The sequence below is a fragment of the Mycteria americana genome, chromosome 7 (assembly GCF_035582795.1).
Source record: "Mycteria americana isolate JAX WOST 10 ecotype Jacksonville Zoo and Gardens chromosome 7, USCA_MyAme_1.0, whole genome shotgun sequence".
Classification (NCBI taxonomy): domain Eukaryota; kingdom Metazoa; phylum Chordata; class Aves; order Ciconiiformes; family Ciconiidae; genus Mycteria; species Mycteria americana.
In genome coordinates, this window is record NC_134371.1 from 66,026,959 (window position 1) to 66,045,592 (window position 18,634).

Sequence of the window (18,634 nt, forward strand, 5' to 3'; positions counted from 1 at the left end):
GCAAGACTTATTAACGTGTTCAACCAGCGCAGAATATGTAACTAGTCTTTGTAGCAAGTACTAGGATCCAATTTCCACTGCCCCATTCCCTGTTGCGTACTGTGCCTTACTTGCTAGACTAGGGAGCATGCCTCCTTACGCTTGCTTTCTGGACCAGAAGGGAAGTCTAGAAAGTCCATCTAGTTTATTGAAAGTGGAACAGCTTTATAAGAGGAAGGAAAATGCCCTCCACCCTTAGAAACTGATAATTTGCATCTTCTGAAGCAGAGAAAGGAAATGAACCAGTGTCTCCCACATCCTGAGTGGTCTAACCACTAAAATATTGCATAGGAGCAGCATATCACTGTATATGTGGGTGTTATATTTGTATGCAAGCAGTAAAATACAGTCCTGTTCAGTATTTGGATGGTAGTGCTTAGATATCTGCCTTGATGAAAGGGTTCATGGGTTTGAAGGAAGGAGTGGTTTGTGTAAAGCTAAGCCTAAGTGAGGGGCAGAAGCTAATGTTTACCCAGGCAAATGTTTCCTGTTGGCTAACACAAGCTCAGGTTTGCAGCTTCTACCCAAGGCACCTAACTCTCCTGACAGTGCTGTGAGAGCACTGGAGCTTGGGTTCCACTGCAAGCCTTGGGAGTTGACGGCGGATCTCGGGGGACCTTGCTGTCCTCTGTCAGCAGGATTCCCCCTCAATTCTTAACTCTGAAGACATACAGGATGAGTGCTCTGTAAACACCGGTTGCTGATTACATTGGCTGTATTTCCTGATGACAGTCAAGCAGAGTGTTGTATCCAGCTGTTCATTCTAAGTAAGGTGTTTTTCTGGATAAATGGGGCAGTTTCTCTCTCCCTGTAAAATACAGCTCCTGTGCCTGAAATTTCTTGCTTTCTGCATGGCCAGACCCAGCTGTTCTGTAAAAGGGAGTGAGTGGGGGCAGTTGTGCAATCAGTAGCTGTGGCTATGTCACCTCATCTAAAAATGATGCAAATGGGGGACATATTTCTCCACATTCTCCTTAGAGTAAATCTCTACCTATACATCTCCACTCATGTTGGTAACTCGAGTGGAGGAGCAGGAATCGTTTTCAGTATTGGACTCTGATAGCTGCCAAACATTAGTTGTGAAGTACCTACTTTGACAAGTAGTTTGATGCATTGGAGCTTTCTCTTGCTTTTCCAGGTCAGTGAAACACCCATTTTTGTGCCTGGTGTTTGGGGCCCTTATTTCTCTGCAATGGTACCTGGATTGTGGTTGAATGAGGGAGGTCAAAGTGCTACAGGAAAACTGGTAAGTGTTTGGAGACACAAACAGACTCCAAGATGGGAGGTCTGCCATAACTGCTGTCATTCGGGTTAGCTTCACTGTCAATTCAGGTAGAGCTCTGCCTGGAACACCTCCGTAAGATCATAGGAGATACTATGCTGCTGAAAGCAATAAATGATTAGTTGATTCTTATGTCTCTTACAAACTGTTCATTTGCATACTGATAGGGGATTATATATGGGGCAGAGCACTAAGGGCATGTCTTCTTTTATGACGATGGTGATGATTATTGTTATTATTTTACAGGCAAATAGGCATTCATTCTTTACTTTAGTAGGAGGCTGCGATAGACTTTGAGATAAAGAAAATGATACGTATTGTGTTATATACAACAATTGTGCTCATTGATGGGCATAAATGAAAGATGTATTGTATGGACAGAATAGTAATATATTAACATGTTATCCTGTCTAGATAGTTACTGCACATACTGTCACCTCAATTCTTTCCTTGAGCGCAAAGAGTCTAACTATATTAGGTTAATTTAATTTATCGATAAAAATTAAAACCAGACTGGATTCTCTAAACATGAATTTTCTTATTTACAGGGAGGCAGTCAGAACTAAAACACTGATGTCAAATTTAAAGAAAGGCTAGATGTATGAAACAGTGTTTAGGCTTGCGTCCAAAAGCATCAGCAAGACCTTAGTGGCTGTTTAACCCTGGAAGCTTCTCAAGCTTCCTGTGTGTCTCCCTGCTCTGTCTGTAGAAATACTGACTGTCCCGAGGGGTGAGGTGCCAAGCTCCTCTTGAGAAACTACAGGAGGTGGGCCCAGTCCTGTGGGTATCCTGTGTAAGCTCAGCAAACATACAGGTGGGTTTGGCCTTTCACAAATTGCAGGCGTAATTGCTCTCTTAGTCAGACCTAGCACCACCCACCTTTTTAAAAGCCTAGTGATCGGAATATATGTCCAGGAAGTAGTAGATTGGGGCATCACCGCATTTATACATTCCATATGGAACAGTCACTGAATGAGAAACAGAAATAATCCTGGATCAGGAAGCCCAGGCACACCCTAAGCGCTGAGCTATGAATTGGTGTTCCCTCCTGTCCTCTCTCCTTGGCCACGTGAATCTGACGTTCCTCTCTGTACAGTGTCACAGCTTCAGCGAGAGAGTCATCCCTCTTCCTCTCCTGCAGCCTCTGCTTCCCACCCCACCTCCAACCCATCCTTAGCCTCATGGCCAAAGCGCTCTCGCAGCAGGTGGGACGTGCGTCCTTTAAATTTTTCAGGTCAAGGTGGGGCTAGACCCAAAATGTCCCATTTTATAGGTAACTGCTACAACCAGAAGTAAAATTAAATTACTGCTCATAACACCACCACTTTAAAAGGAAAATGGCAAATCTTGTGCGTTTCTTTGTAAGAACAATTTTGAGAGAAGTCCCTATGTGCTTAATCCAAAGCAGGTAAAGACACTTAACTAAGCTCTAGAGAGGATACAGCAAGTCAGTGTTTTCTGTTGGCTGGCTGAAGGTGGTTCCACACTTAAAGTGTACCATGAGAGTTAGGGCATTTCAGAAAGATTATTTTAAAAATCCTTTCCATTCTAGTGCCAGAGAGCAAAGATGTTCCTGAGTCATTAAAGAAATTGCTGGAAAAAATGTATGGTCTTGTTAGGACCCATAGCAAAACTCAGCTGTAAATACTGTTAGGTATATTAGGGAAGCTGTCTTATTAAAACATTCTTGGAATATCTCATGTGGTTTTCTTGAGGTTGTATGTACTGAAAACACATAGGGAGCCATAGGAGGAAACAGTATATGTACACACTAGTGTGGAGGATAGGTTGCATTCATTATCTTTGTAATTTTAAAGCTGTACTCTTTTTAAAACCCTGCTTTCTCGTCCTTCAAGCTGTCTGAAAACAAAAAAATGAACATGTTTTGGGATTCTTTTCGTTGCTTGATCTATGCCCAAGGGTGAATTCTTTTCATGAAATTTGAACAGTCTGTTGAACTTCTTAAAAGTAAAACTGATACACTTCCCTTTAAAAATGTCTAATCAATTTTTTATTGATACAGTCTGTTGGATTTTGGAAATTGGTTCAGATAGAGTCCAAATGAAGAATTAAGAACTCGGCTTGTTTTGAAAAAACTTGTTTGTCTGTTAGATAGGCTTTTGCACTGGACTTTCAAAATTTATAGGAAGAAAGATTTTGCACAACAGAGAGAAAGGATGGCATGACATCATTACAAACTGTAAAATACAGAATAGCAGAAAAGGGTTTCTAGATGCAACCCTCGTGGCTATGTCTTGAATTAAGGGCATTTAAATATCTAAAGTCATAACTTCTGTAACATTTTTGTGTAAAGTGCTTTCATATCACACATGTATATGTGATATTTATTGGTAGATTTAATTCTGAATTCATGAGCTGCTCCTATGTGCTAATGAGATTATGCAAGATGGCAAAATTCAGTCCTGAGGTTTGTTTCTAATGCATGCACGTGTTCGAGTTTTGTCTTTGATGCAAATCTCAGAAAGAACACGCATGCATTATTTTTATTACTATGTTCAGATGTGTATGCTTCATTATATGTTTTCCTACACTGGTTAAGGACTAGACTTATGCTCTTAAAAATTAAATACCTAATGTGGGTTGCTGCCAATAGGTATTGCCAAATATACTCAGTGCTCTTGAGTAGCTCTGGTTTTGCCTCCTTAGCTTTTACTGTCACCTCTGATGGGATATTATCAAGAGGCCGCAAAACCTGCTGAATTATTGTCTTAAAAGCCCGTGTTATTCTGATGCTTTGTTTTGTGAATAATGGTGGCCACTCTGGAGTGAAAGGACAAGCTGATTTATAAATTTAGTATAAGACAGAGCCTATATTGATCTTTTTTTATAACAATAATTGCTTGTCAGGGTATACATTTTGTTTCCTGCAATGAACATGTGGAGCATCTATCAGGATGAGAACACACCTTGTGTTTTATTATAACAGTGTGATATAGAAAGATCTGGGGATTTGGGCCAAGAAGATGCTCCTGGTAGAATTCCAATGAGGGTATGCATTAAGAGAATGGGAGAGACTAGAGGACATGCTCTCAGGGGGTGTTGGACAGGAAAAAAGTCACCCTTTCAGCTTGCTCTTCTGACTGAGGAGCTGCATGCTTAGCATTTTGCCTATTTTTGGTGCAGTGTTGGTTGTTTTTTCTTACGGTTTTTAAGCCAAATCCTGGATCCAGTAATGTCAGTGGGAGCTTTGCCATTGGCTTTGCTAGGACTAGGACTTAACACCTCATCAGTAATTTAGAAGCTCTTTTGTCTTTTTAAAGTTATGACACTTTACCCTTTTCCAGGACCAAATTTTTAAGATGTAATCGTCCCAAAAATGTTGCTTTCCTCTTTTTCAGATAGATCATGTGGTCCGAGGCCATGTCGCCTTCCCGGAATTACAGTCAAAAGCTGCAGCCAGGTCACTGTTCTTATTCCTTTATCACATACCTGCCTTACAAATTGATGATACGCTGTATTCCCAGCAGTGCAGAATTGCACTGCTGTATCCTTATTCTGAAACAGGGGAATTAACAGTCTGATAGTGGGTTGGAAGTATTTACAAAGGCTTGCCAGGTGATTGCTCAAAGATGAAAGCTTTAAACTCCCCTCAGATACCTTCGGTGTATCTAAGTGGTGATATTAACTTTCTGCTTCTCAACTTCTTTTATATCCAGCCCAGGGTATTTCTTGATACCATAGCATCAGCCCTGTTCAGCAGAGGTTTATGCCTTGGCTAATGATGTGTTTTAATTTGTAGGTGGTACTATTAAGCTCCAAGGATGAGATATAGCTTAATTAGGAATATATTATTCAATATTTTTGGAACAGTCATCTAAAGGAAGGTATAGCCACTGTATGAAAAAATTCTGCATGGCAGCACAAATAGAACAGAGAAACACAGGATGAATTTTCGGACAAAACTTAAGATGTAGGAGTGAATTGGAGGTAACTCCAGGATTCCTTGAGCGGGAGGCTGTGTGCGATGTGGAATTTTAGTTTGGTCTGCTTTAGAAGTGAATGAAGACAGTCCAGACACTTCTGTCAGATCTGGACTTTCTCAAGCTATTTTGGCTTGGATTCCTTTTAAGATGGTTCACCTCAGTCCCAGAGAGATCTTAGCTGAACAGTTAGGCACATTGGATGAAAATGTAATTCTCGTTTAATTTCTTTTTCCTCCTTAGATTAAAGAAAAAAACAGAAAACTTGGCATTTTATCTTCAGTTTATCCCTCTGGTCTAAAAGGCAAGGGTCAGTCCTGATAGATGTATTAAGTGCATGCAGTTACACTTATTTTCAGGCCTCCTTGGGGGGATAAAGCTACCTGGTTTCTCTGGATGACCCTTCCATGCTTTGCAGTGCCCAGTTCCTTACTTGTTTGTTAAGAACTTGACCAGGATTCCCAGAAATGTATTGGACTTCATTCAATATGAAATAGATTCATGCTTCCTAGAATTCTCTTTGTTGTTCTTTAAAAAAGGAAATCAGGAAATAAATGCATCTGTGTATGTTTGGAATAAGGATTGATCTGGGTTTTTTCCCAAAATTTTGGCTTCCAGGCCATTTTTCCAGTGCCCCCATATGAAGTGCAAGCATAAGACAAACAATTAGTTTAGTCTGTAATGCCAGGATAAACCATTTTTTTTTGTGTTGGAAAAATAAGTATAGAGTAGCCTGCTTGTCTGTACTAGGTCTGATACTGAACTGACTGACCACAACTAATTTCATAATGCAAAAAGCTTGAATTATGATGTGAATAGGACACTAAATACAGAATATCGGGAATAGAACTCCATGTTATCGGGGTGTGTGGTGTCATAATTTTGGATTTGAGTCTCCTGCAGTTAGTAAAACTGCGGAGGATAGCATTGATAAAAAGGGTTATAGTATTTTATAAAAAGGATGATAATATTTTGTAAAGTTAATTTGCTCAATGGTATTTTTATAATGCTTTCCAGATATTGCTCTCCTAATGAAATGCTTGGATATCTATAAATTTAGTAAACAAGTCTCTTATTAATTCCCCCTATGCCCTTTCTCCCTGTCCTTCTCAAATATTCGTGAAATTTAAATAATTTAATTTGAACAAACAAAAATCAGGAACTTTGCAATTCGAACTGACTTTTTCTCCTTATTTCTTAATTTCTTTCTACGGATGGAGCACAAGCTTCAGCCTTATCATAGGGACTAGTAGCAGTAGCTATATAAGTGTGAGGCATATTTTAGTGAACAGTGTTGGCCCAAACTTTGGATTGTGTGTTTACTTACATAAAGTCATATACTTAGTAAGAACATAGTGTCTTGTTTTGGAGGATTGTTGGTGATGATGGTAAATTATTTGCCTGGAAATGTTAGCAGAATATTTCAGAGAAGCTGGTTTATTATGTTTAGTACATTCTCTGTGTGGGTGTAGGAATTTATCCAGCCATTGCAAATGGTCATGGAAAGAAAAGAAAATGAGAAGTTCATACTTAGGTGTGCAATTGCGTATTACCTTTATTTCCCATGCTAGGTGCAACACTGTGGGGAGTTAGGCTGGTTTTGTAGTGACAAAAAGCACGTGCATGTCTGGATCATTAAAAAACAACATCTGAGGTCACAAATCCATGCCTCTTACTTGCTGCTGTCTATCACCTACTTCTGCCTTCCCAAGCCCGTCTTTCCTTTTTCCCAGGTTCCCAACGCTGCTGATAAGTAGGTTCGGCAATGGCAAAGTGCCTGCTGAGCAGCTGATCTCAAGAAGCTTCCCTGTGCTGACTTCTGTTCCTTTGCCTGTATCAGGAGCAAGAGTTTGCAAGCTGCATTTATCACTGTTTCAGTAATTTGTGGTAACTTGTTAGGGCGCGAGCGGCTTAGACAGACTTGCCAGAAACCAGCTCCTACTGACCACTTGCGCTGAAGACCAGTCTTGTGCAACCCTCCCAGTACTATTCCTATGTTCTCTTTTCCCTTCTTTTACTGGAAGTGGAGAGGGTTGAATTACACGAAGATTGTCTGGACAGCTGTAAATTTAGCATTTGGTCTAACTAATTGGCATGCTCTGTGAGCAACAACAAAACTTGGTTTCTTTCATGCAGTAATTGCTTTGTAGATAGAACATTTGGTCTTCAATCTATATATTGTGCAGGTCCGACACCTAGCCGTTACTGATATGGTAAAATCCAGTATAGGTAGGCTATAGTAGGAAATTAAAAAAAGAAATAATATGATAATTTATGCTTTAATGTTTAATTACTTCTGTTTCCTAGAATCACAGTTTCTAACTGTTTGACAGCAAAGGTTATATGCCCTTTGGCACTTTGTGAAGCACTGTGTTTTAGGACAGAATTTCCTTTCCTTCACTTCTCAATGCCATTTCCCCATCTAAAGAGATAGCTCCTGAAAAAAAAAAGTGGTGAAGTGACACACATATTATCTATCAGCAATTCTGGGATCTTTCAAGCAGAACATAATTATTATATTGGCAGTTTTCTGTACCTCTAGCTGTTTTGGAGCCCTTTTTTTTAGATTTAGAAATCTAAAATTTTTAGATTTTTTTCCTGAAAGATACCTGCTGGCATCTTCCAGGATTCCTGAACAGATTAAATACCAGCCTCTTGTTGCTTTCTGACGTTATGTCCCTAATATGAACATAACCCTGGGCAAACTTGCATTGATTTCTTATTCTCCACTTTCAACATAGTTCCTTTTTAATAGTAATAGCTTGTGCTCAACTCTGCAAGTCAGATCCAGCTGCTACTGATACCTTCTCATCGAACTGAATAGAAAAAGCTCCAGAGAGCTGATGGTATAATACTACATATAACACAAACTTCCTCGAAACTGGAACTGGCAAGTGTTTGAAGGATTTTGCCAGTCACTCAGTCCAAATGTAGTGCCTCGAAGCATATCTATATGTAGGAAAAAAAAAAAAAAGGTGTGAAAAAAAAGTGTAATTCCAAGGTTATGTGGGTCTTAAGCGTATTTGGCTGAACGTCAGCCTCTTTTGTGCAGTCCTTGTGTTCTGTCAGAGCTGCACAAATGGCTAATGCTTGCGAGAGCAATCAAGCAACATGGCGAACAGATAGAAGCTGGGATGTCTGGTAGGTCTGTGGTTGAGTGAAGCTTTCCTTTCTTTTCCTTCCCAACAGTCAAGCCATGATTTCGACTGGAAATAAAATGACTTTGTCCTTAGCATGTACTGCTTATAGTGCAGTCTTTAGGGATGTAGAAAATAGGGCCACTTTTACAACAAGGGGAAAAAAATGATTGTGACCTCAAAATTATCATAATTCAGGTCCAGGAAGACACATAAAGTACATTTTAAAGTACGTGAATAATGATGTGAATTAGTTATTTTAATGTCTTCCAAGTGTACTTCATTTTGAATGATATCCTCTGATAGCATACACATGGTAAGGTATAATTGAAAAAACATGCAGCTGAATGGTTGAATGCAAAGTATAAATATACAGCTGCTAGCAGGTCAGAAGTCAAACTAGTAAAGCATATGCCAAATTCCCTTAGGGATCTCATTAGTGCATGATTGAATATACATGTAGAGGCTAAATGAATATCACTGTTTGGGTCTACAGTGGATGAGACAATGACTAATCAATTGTAATTAGGGTTAGGTGCTATTATTGACCCACATGTCTAGAATTAAATGCCCCACTTGGAGATTTCCGCGGAGTTGAAAAATATATATGAATCTGTTTACGATAGTATGAGTGTTTGAAAAAATATTCTGAGCATAATTGCAACATTTTTTAAATGGAATGTCACTAGAGTCATTGCAAGCCAAAGCACTGAAGAATTCACCGTTAGTCCTAAGACTGGTCCAGGAAAAAGTCTGTTGGATATTGTGGAGTTGGGTGTAGTATCTGAACTTAGATAGAATCATATTTAGGCCCATGTTCTGCTCCTCCCTAAAATAGCAGCCACTTGCTTTCTCTCCTCCACCCTTAGTACTGCATTTTAATCATAACACACATTGAAATAATTATGGTTTAAAAAAGGAAAGCTGTAAGTCCAGTGCTATTGATTAATCAGAGAAATTTTTAAACATTTGTAAAGGAATTTGATTTCATTTCTGTCTGGAATCCTCCTTATTCCTCTCTTTCAGCTTTCTTTTCTCTAGCTTTCTCTTTCACAGTGTCAGCACCTTTCTGCTAGAGACAAGCATCATCAGTGCCCAAAGTATCAAACAGCTCTGGCTCGTCTAGGGACCCGTAGGAGTCAATGTACAAACTCAGGATCACAAGCTGCCCTTACCTCCCCTCATCCTGTGGGATCGAGGAATTCAGATGGCCTGTTGAGTGGACGTGCAGACAGACATCCCCGCTGCCCGCACCCTGCAGTGCCATGGGCTCGGCAAGCAGTCGTTTCTGCCTTTCTCCCCCCTTTGTTTTAAATTTGGGATTTGGCATTCTTTGATGGTTTTTCTGCATTTGATGGTGGTACAAATGTTTTATGTTTGATGAATAACCTCCCCCCTTCTTTTTCCAACTTGTTTTTCTTCTAGTGCTCACAGTATATATACATACTTGAACAGTCACCTGGATCTGATTAAGAAATCCTTGCCTGTGGGTTTCCTCACTGTTGATTTACATGTTTGGCCAGATTTCCATGGTAACAGATCTCCCTTAACAGATCTGACACTAAAGGGCATGGTAAGAAACAGCCTGTCTTTGCAAAAAGGTCAATACAGGGTAAAAAAAAAAAAAAAAAAAAAAAAAACTTGGAAGGAGCTTTTTTTCAATTTTGAGCGTACTCCTCCTTAGCTATTTAAACTATCCCATTGGATTTGGGTTTCTTGCTGCATTTCGAAGTGTGCTAATGTTCCAGTAGAAAACCAGAGATCACTGTAGTTGAGATATCACTACAGCCACATTGATTTTCTAAAAATATGAGGAGTGTTGTGTGTGTCCCGCTATCTTTCCTAGGAATCACATTTCAGAGCACTGACTAGCAGTGCTTGCTGTTGTTAACTCACCTGTCTACCGAATTTTGCGTACCTCTTGCAATGAATGTCAACACAAATTTGTGTATACCTATCTGGGAAAGGAATGAAATATTCTGAGGAGAGATTGCTTGATTTAAACAGATAAATGTTCAGTGAGTGTGCTGTATTCGAGCTGTTGGGTAGTAAATTTCAACAGAAACTGAAAAGCTCCTCTGCTTATTGTTAAAAATGGGCATAGATGCTCTCATGATTGGAAATATGCAACCGTGGTGCTTCCTACATCTTTGTTCAAAGATAAACCTGGTCTGATTCTGGCTTGTGGTTTTAAAATTGCTACTTTTGGAACTTAAAGGGATTGAAATAATTGTGTTCTGCACAAAGAACTTTTCAGAGCATTGCATTCTAGGACCCAAAAGAGCAGCGTTTGGAAGCTCGCCAGACAACCTCTGCTTGGGAGATTTTCAGCCCATCTTTAAATGTTTGGGTGTTTCTCTTCACTGAACTTCATGGTGGTAGATGGGCTAGGTCACAAGCCAGGATGTTACTGTGCAGAACTATAGTAGAAGAATATCGTAAGGGTATAATTTGATGATATCAAAATACCTTGTGATTAATGCAAAAATGTACTTCAAAGTGACATATTGTCCTTGAGGTGAGCATCTCAAGCTACTCACCAGCACCAAAATCTGCTGTATTTGAGGTTGAGATAGGAAAGGGTAGGCGTAAGCACTGCAACATCTTTTAAACCACAAACAAGGGAAACATTAAAAAAAAAATAGATGGCTTATATATTTTTAGGTCCTAATAATACCTATATTATTTTATGAAAGAATTATATGCTGCAGTAGAATCAGAATTTCCTTGGTATGATGACTGTATGCAAATACTGGTAATAGCAACACATTTTTCCTGCCACAATTATGGCTGCATTCAGGTCTTGCCTACGCTGATATTAATCCAGAGTAACCACAGTGCAGCATTGATTTATGTCAGAGTAAAGGAGGTTAAGATACAGTCTTTAATTATTAATTGTGTTTCAGTGTTAGGGTGCTTGGAAGGGAGGGGGAGACATGCTTTTAAAAAGTTATTTTTATGTAATAGCATTTTCATATTATTACATTAAATACATTCACGAGCAATATCTGAGTCATAACATAAAACTGTCAGAGTTAATCTATCTCTAATCCCATACAATATGCTGTTTGTTCTTTATTTCTTTGCAAGGGCAAGAACAATTTATGTTTCTTCCCCAAATCAGGAATAACATGTTTAACATAACATTATGTGTACAGCTCACAAAAGTAGGGCTTAGAATTAGCACTTAAAACTTGTTACAACAAGAAACATAGAAAATAATACAGTTTTACTTTGGCTGGATTTATACTTTTTTTTTTTTCTTTTATCTTTGCACAGGTTGTTGGACTAACGTTGTCTCGGGGTCTGGACGAACTTGCCCTTATCTACTTGGCCACGATTCAAGCCATTGCTGTAAGCCATTTTAAGTGCATAAAAGAATAAATGAATTGTCTCATGTTCTGTGGCAGGGTGATCATTCCCTTCTGCTAAACAGATTTCTAATAATAGATGAATTCACTTAATGGACTTCTTAAAGGAGCAAGATACTGTTTACCCACATTGGTGACTACTCCCTACTGTAGGATAATCGACAGACTGTAGAAAATTTTTGGAAATTTTTCTCCTTATGGCAATTCTGTAAATGGAGCTTTTGCGTCTAGTGCAGATATGAGGAAAGAGGCTGATCCTGTTATGGGGCAGTGTTAACATCATGGGCTGTCTAGAGGGAAGCAGAGAGAGTGGAAAGAAAAAGCTTTGGCAATTGTATGAAGGAACTTGCGCTCCCCTAAAATGCCTCAGCTTCAGATTGTTCCTAAATCCATGGATTTCCGCTGCTTGCCTGTTAGATGAGTCAGAACTCTGTACCACAGCGAGTCGGAGTGGGCCTGTGATTCAGTTCATAACTCTACAGACCAAACAGACCAGACTTCATTCCTCCCTCGGTTTCACAGAATCACAGAATCGTATAGGTTGGAAAAGACCTTTAAGATCATCGAGTCCAACCGTAAACCTAACCCTGCTGCAAGACAAGCAGTTGCCTCGTGCGTAGCGTTTCCAACCCGTGGCTGTGTTTCTGTAAAAGCACACAGAGGGACAGTCTTTATGAAAATGTCCTCGATGTTTGCTAACATGCAGAGATGGCAATTTTATTGGAATACTTTTGTTTCTGCCCTAATTTTCTCTGGAACCCAGGATTTCCAGTTCACAAGAAGTTCTATTCTGAAGTGAAAACCTGGGTCAAAGAAGTTGTTTTGAAACCCTGGTGCAGCGTATTTTCAATGGGGCATGCTATCCCCAGGCATTTGGTGACTGAAATCGGCCTTCCTTTGACATCCTTTTTGTGATATATAATTTTTTTTTTTTTAAAGTTTGTTGAACTTGAGGTGTTTTTGCAAAACATTAACAGTTTGATGAATTGGGGAGTTTTCCTGACAAAACTCTGTTCAGCTGGAAAACTTCCAAACTCCTCTACTGGTTAAACAACTTTGCTAGGCTGGGTCAGCCATCTGGGATATAGACGGTGGGCGGCTGCTGCAAATTTACTGTGAATTGTACATCTTATGTGTTAACCCTCCCTCTTCAGCAAATAACGAGAACTTAACCCCAGCCTGGAATTCACTGTTGTGAGGTTTAATCCTTTTTAAGATGAATGTAGCTTGATTATACCTGATGCTTCAGTATAATGCCACTATTTAAATAAGAATGTCTAGGAGAGATTAAACAATGCCAGCTACTGATACTGCCCCCTGAAAGAAACTTTCCAGTATCAAACAGGTGCCCCGTTATTATATCGTGCTAACGAAGTGGAAACGTTCTCTGCTGGAAATCCTGGGAAAGTCACCTATTATCTCATTATATGATACAACTCACATTTTATGGTAAGATGCAAATACTGTGTTGAACACTAAATTCAGCGTCTGCATATCTTTTTGATAGCTAATTGCACTGATCATGAGATTGAAAATGAAAAGGCCATACCGTACGTTTCATTGTAAGTTAACGGAAATTCTTACAACGCTATTGAAACAGTAACTAAAAAGTAGACAGAGCAGACTTGGTTTTGACTTGATATATTTACTATCTGCTAATGTGATACCTAGGAAATTTAATTTTCCTCCCATACTCCATCACTCCCAATTCTAGCTTCACTTTTGCTGAAGGAAACAGTTCTCATTCAGGACAGCCCCAATCCTGTACCATTAGCTGTCTTCAATGGGTGCAAGATAGACTTTAAACCTAAGTAAAAATCTTGTAAAAAGTGTAGGCCTGCCCACAGAATGTTAATCTCTAGTTTTCTTTTCAGCAGGAGACGCTTTTTTCTTTTTATATAAAATTTGCATTTGAAGCCCCTCAATTTGCATTTTCTCCAGTCCAGGATTAAATTAGTTCCCCCCCACCCACAGTGAAATAAGTCTGGCTTTAATTTAAATTGCTATGTGAATACAATTTTCCAGGCAGGTAAACACAAAATAATTTTCACAGCATGTTGTTTCTCAGGGTCTTTGACGTGTGTATGTTGTGAGAGAAGTTGTTAATAAATTTGAATTTCAGAAGTAGTGAAAGAGAATATCCTTTTAACTATTCATTGCAAAATGCGATGCAACAGTTAGACGGATGAGAACATGATCAGAGATATAATTGTGGCCGTCAAGCCCGTTCTGAGGAGACAGACTCTTTTTAGAGCAGTTTATTTTTCCATAATTAAAATTGTGGCTGTGTGATTTGGAAATTAGCCCTCTGTGTCAATAGGGAAGCGATGGATTTAGTCAGCTGGTGCTGCGGCTGCTAAAGTTCCTCGTAACCACTTGCGTGAAAAACCAAAACACATTTGAAGGCCTATCCAGAGTGGTGCCAGTCATTCATAGTAAACGTCTCCAGTCTGATGAAACTCTGCTAGCTTCAATTTCCAGTAGCTTTTCTTTGAGGAGGGCTTTATGGCAGGCTGCAGACCTCTTAATGAACTTGCAGCATAGCATAAAGAAGACTTAAACGACAGTTTGTGAAAGCTTTGCCCAGATTGTGTTTTGTGGGCAATCTACCTACAAAGGGTCAGCTTGGGCAAAATTTTGACTTGAATTTGGCATTTTGTCAAGTCTGAGCTTCAAAATTAACTTCCAAGGTATTATAAAGAGCTGGGAATTATTTTTGGACAAATAGTTTGTCAAAGAAATGGAAAATATTCTTGCAAGAGGAAAGAGGGAGAAGGCTGACTTTGGTGAGTAGTTGGAGGCAAGCAAAGCAAACAAAAAGAGAAAAGATTTTTTCAAAATGGCAACGCATTTGCTTTCATCATTTGCGGAGCAGAACACTGAGCTGTTCTAATTTGAGTTTCTCAGAATGGAGACTGTAAATGAAAAGTTTAAAAATATGCCTATATTATAGATGTTTCAATTAATCCAGGCATGAAATGGAACATTTTATTTTGCACAGGGCAAAGGCCAAAAGAAATAGTTAAGCCAATACCAAATTCTTCAGCTTTTCCTTTTTGCTGAAAAGACAGAAAATACAGTTTTCTATTTGCTCCTTTTTTTTGTTCTGTTTTGCTATTTGGCTTCAGAATTGAAATCTCTTTACTGAGAGTGATTTTCAGATGCTGTTATACAAAGTAAATAGAAGTTTTTGGTGGGGATGTCTTTGCCATGTAGGTTTTAGTACTGGACCTGGAAATGTTTTCCGTACTCTGCTGCGCTTGGTCACAAACAGCTGCTTATCACTGCCGTCAGTTTTTCCTGGTGCCCGTTTCTCTGTCTTCTCGTAATCCCTGTCTTCACCCTTGTCGGTACTTCCCTGTAAGCCCCATTTCCCTGTGTTATTGTGTACTGGTACGTCTTCACTTCTTCAGCCAGCCCCAGGATGTTTACTGCAATATGCTGTGCCCATGTACTTCCCAATTCTTTGTGCCATCTGTTTGATTTTTCTAGTTCTTAATTACAATGCCTGTTACTGGCTGGAAGCGAAGCAGAGGCCGTACCCCTGCAGGTCTGTTCCCAGCCCTCAGGTCACTGGTAGGGGCAGTTAGTAGTATCATTCTTTCATTCTTTTTAGCAAATTGTACTTTAAGATCTGTTGCTGTGGCTGCTCTCCTGTGCTCATCTGGTTGGTTTTTTTTCCCCTCCCTTTTTGAAGTTAGGAACAAGACATATTTTGGAAACTATGCAGGCTTCGGGGCATCATATCAACACGCTGTTTCTGTGTGGTGGGCTGAGCAAGAACCCTCTCTTTGTGCAGATGCATGCTGACATTACTGGTAAGTTAGAGGAAGTGCGGGGAAAGCAGTGTAAACTACTTTATTTTAGGTGGCTAAATACTTTGTCTTTGGAAAAATAAATACCTTCTTTATATAGAACTGTATTTTGCTGGTTGGCCAAAAAGTGTGTAATAAAATGTTACTTCCTGCAAGGCTGGATTTCCTGAAATTTAAAGACATTTGAATAACAGAGATGCGGTGCAAGCAAAGCTCCATACTTCATATTGTTAGAAAACAGACTTCTGGAGAAACCTCCAGCATGACTTCCAATCTGTGGATCTTAGACTTACAGGCTTTTTAAGAAAGTGCGATTGAATAACTGTAAAAACTTTGTATGGAATTTTTAAAACCAGTATGTATAAATTACATGTCAGAGATGTTTCTCACTATCAGATTTTTATTTTTAAAAATCATTCGAAACATTCTATAGAAATTATTCCATTCAGTCAGCCTACAAGAAGTTAGTTAGACGAGGATAATGCCCAGTACATTTTGTGAGCATGTTTTGCGTAAGATGTGTTTTACTAAAACCTCTATTGGCTTCAACCTGTTTGAATTCTGTTGGACTTCTCCTGACACTTCCTGCTCATGCTGGACATTGTAGCCATTATATAGAACAATTCTTTTCTGAATTACTTCCATGTCAGTATCATTAATATGGTTTAGGGGACAATTTCTGGATCCTTGCTCCTACATGATGTTGCATTTGGTTTTGTAGAATTATTCCTGATGGGTGGAAGGTCCAGGGTATGTGGTTCATGACAAGAGGAGGTCTCAGGCTTGCACGGTATTTTTGGTCTCCCTTTAGCCTGTGTGTGTTGGACATCTTAGCACACCTGTGAGTCAGTTGAATGTACTTTAAAAAATGTGGGAAAAATAACAAAATTTAGTGTAAAGGACTTCAGAGAAACTTTGAAGGATGTATGTTTTGGTTATATTTGAAATTAAGACCAAGTTGAGCTGTCATGAATAAAGTTGAAGGCTCAGATTTGGGGCATTTGGTCTGGAGATCTGACTTGCCCTAACATCAAACCACACTTCATAACCTTGCTGCAGGAGGGAAGATGAAAATATGCTTTATGTCCTTACAGGAGATGAAAACAGAAATGGAGAAGCAAAAAGCGTAATGCCTATTGACCTTAAAATTCACTAAATACATTTTAGTCAAAGTGACGCTTTCTGTTTGTGAAAAATGCTGTCAAGTATGTGCCTTGCCTTATATAACTCAAATGTTTTAGGTGAATTTCAGCTACATTAGAGTTGGGATGCTGGTTCATGATGTGTAAAATAAAAGATCTGTGAAAAGGTATTCTGATTAAAATGTAATCAGAAGTTCTTTGACTGTAACTAATGGTCAAGTACAATTAAGCACAAAAAGGCCTTTTTGCAGTCCGGAGTTCTCCCCCATTTGTAAAATCAGTGACTGACAAGGGATGTCAGAGTTCATCTAACTGAAATGCTCTCGGTTGTGTTGAACTCATTAGAGCCTATCAGATAAAATAACTAACATTCCAGGATCAATCCCCCATTCTTTCCCGAAAAGAAAAAAATCTGAATATATTATTGTTAGCTGCAAATGCCCATGACTCAGCCATGCAGACATCCAATAGATAATTTTGCAGGCCACTTAAAAAGTATCTTTATCTTTTTGTTTGCCTGGTAAGAACTCTGTATTCATTCTGATGATGCGGGAAATGTGCACTAAATGTTAGAGCACGCTGAAAACTGCTTACTGCTTCAACGCCTGGCAAACAGCCGTGTGGCTGTAAGCTTGGGTTTTAGATTTTGTGTTCCACGTTGACCCAAGTCCTGAGCTGTGGTCCTTCTGAACCTGAGGAATGCTTAGGTGACTGATCCTACTCTAATGTTTTTAAGGTGGATTTGTTCGGTCAGAGAAATTTTAAGGGATGCTGTAATTACACTAGTTCACTGTTAGTAGTCATTCCAGCAATCGAGCAACAAGGTCTCACTGTATCCACTTTCTTTCCCTGTCACTCTGCCTGTGCTAACTGTAGGAAGAAATGGCATAAAGACCACTGTGGCACCTTTATGTCATTGAAAGTTGATTGTAAGGAGCTTTACACTGGTGGAACAGTGCAAAGGTAGCATGAAGTAAGTGGATGCTTGGGGTGCAAGGTGAATTTGCTTTGTATCGATAATTGTTTCTGATACTAATAATTTTATGTCTCATTCTGAAGAGAGTGTTTGCCTTTTCCTCTGTAGGAGTTGTTCATGGCTCCCTTTAGATCTTCCTCCAAATTTCAGCTCCTTCTAATCTTACAGTTTGCTCTCAGGAGCAGCATTTTTTGGGACGTAATACCATTGAGGCTAGTCACAGAAGGAAGCCCTCCTCCCACCACTGTGTTTGCATCATCGTTCATTGAATGAAATTATCTCAGTAATGGAAATTTAGACACATGCCAATATTAAATTCATTGGCTTAGAGAGGATGAATGTCTAATGTGTAGCTAGAAAAGTATTTAGACTTATGCTATTGTTTTAGGTTTTGTAAGGAGAATGAAGAAAGTAGGCCAATTTTTATTTGTTTATTACTCCTTCTCCTGCTGTTTTTACATTAATAATACAGGTCTTAGAATACTTTTTGTGTGAACGGAGGGAAAGTATGTTCATAACAGTGCCCATAGGTGATGAAACAACAATTTTTAATTCTACTTCAGATCACATATTGAGTTTGTTTGTTTGTTTGCACTGTTCTAATCTTGTTTTTGAATATTTTGCACAATTTGGAAAACAAGATTTCTCTTATGATTTCGTACATAGCTTGTGAAAGTTTACTACTCATATTTTCATGGCTTCCAGCAAATCCAGACTGGCTTTGTTGGCTATATATTTAAAAACAAACTCAAACAATCTATTTTTTGTTTATTGCAAAAGAAACAAAAAGGTTACCACCCTGTTTTCCCCTTGAGGTGAACTTTTAATAGGCACGTGGGTTTGGAGGGTGTGGGTAACAGGTTTATACCAAGCCCTTTAAGATAAATAGCCAGCGTCAAAGATCTGGGGGTTTGTTCTTTGTATGCTTTAT

At 39.1% G+C, this 18,634-nt stretch overlaps 1 protein-coding gene across 13 annotated transcripts in view; it reads left to right on the forward strand.

Annotated features, from left to right (window-relative positions):
* FGGY (FGGY carbohydrate kinase domain containing) overlaps positions 1-18,634 on the forward strand; it is a 328,528-nt gene that overhangs the window by 279,944 nt on the left and 29,950 nt on the right. For all 13 annotated transcript variants that reach the window (XM_075508846.1, XM_075508847.1, XM_075508848.1 and 10 more), the window contains 5 exons: positions 1,178-1,285; positions 4,681-4,742; positions 9,825-9,972; positions 11,679-11,753; positions 15,468-15,588. In XM_075508846.1, coding sequence (XP_075364961.1) covers positions 1,178-1,285; positions 4,681-4,742; positions 9,825-9,972; positions 11,679-11,753; positions 15,468-15,588 — 514 coding nt within the window. The remainder of the gene's footprint in view (positions 1-1,177; positions 1,286-4,680; positions 4,743-9,824; positions 9,973-11,678; positions 11,754-15,467; positions 15,589-18,634) is intronic.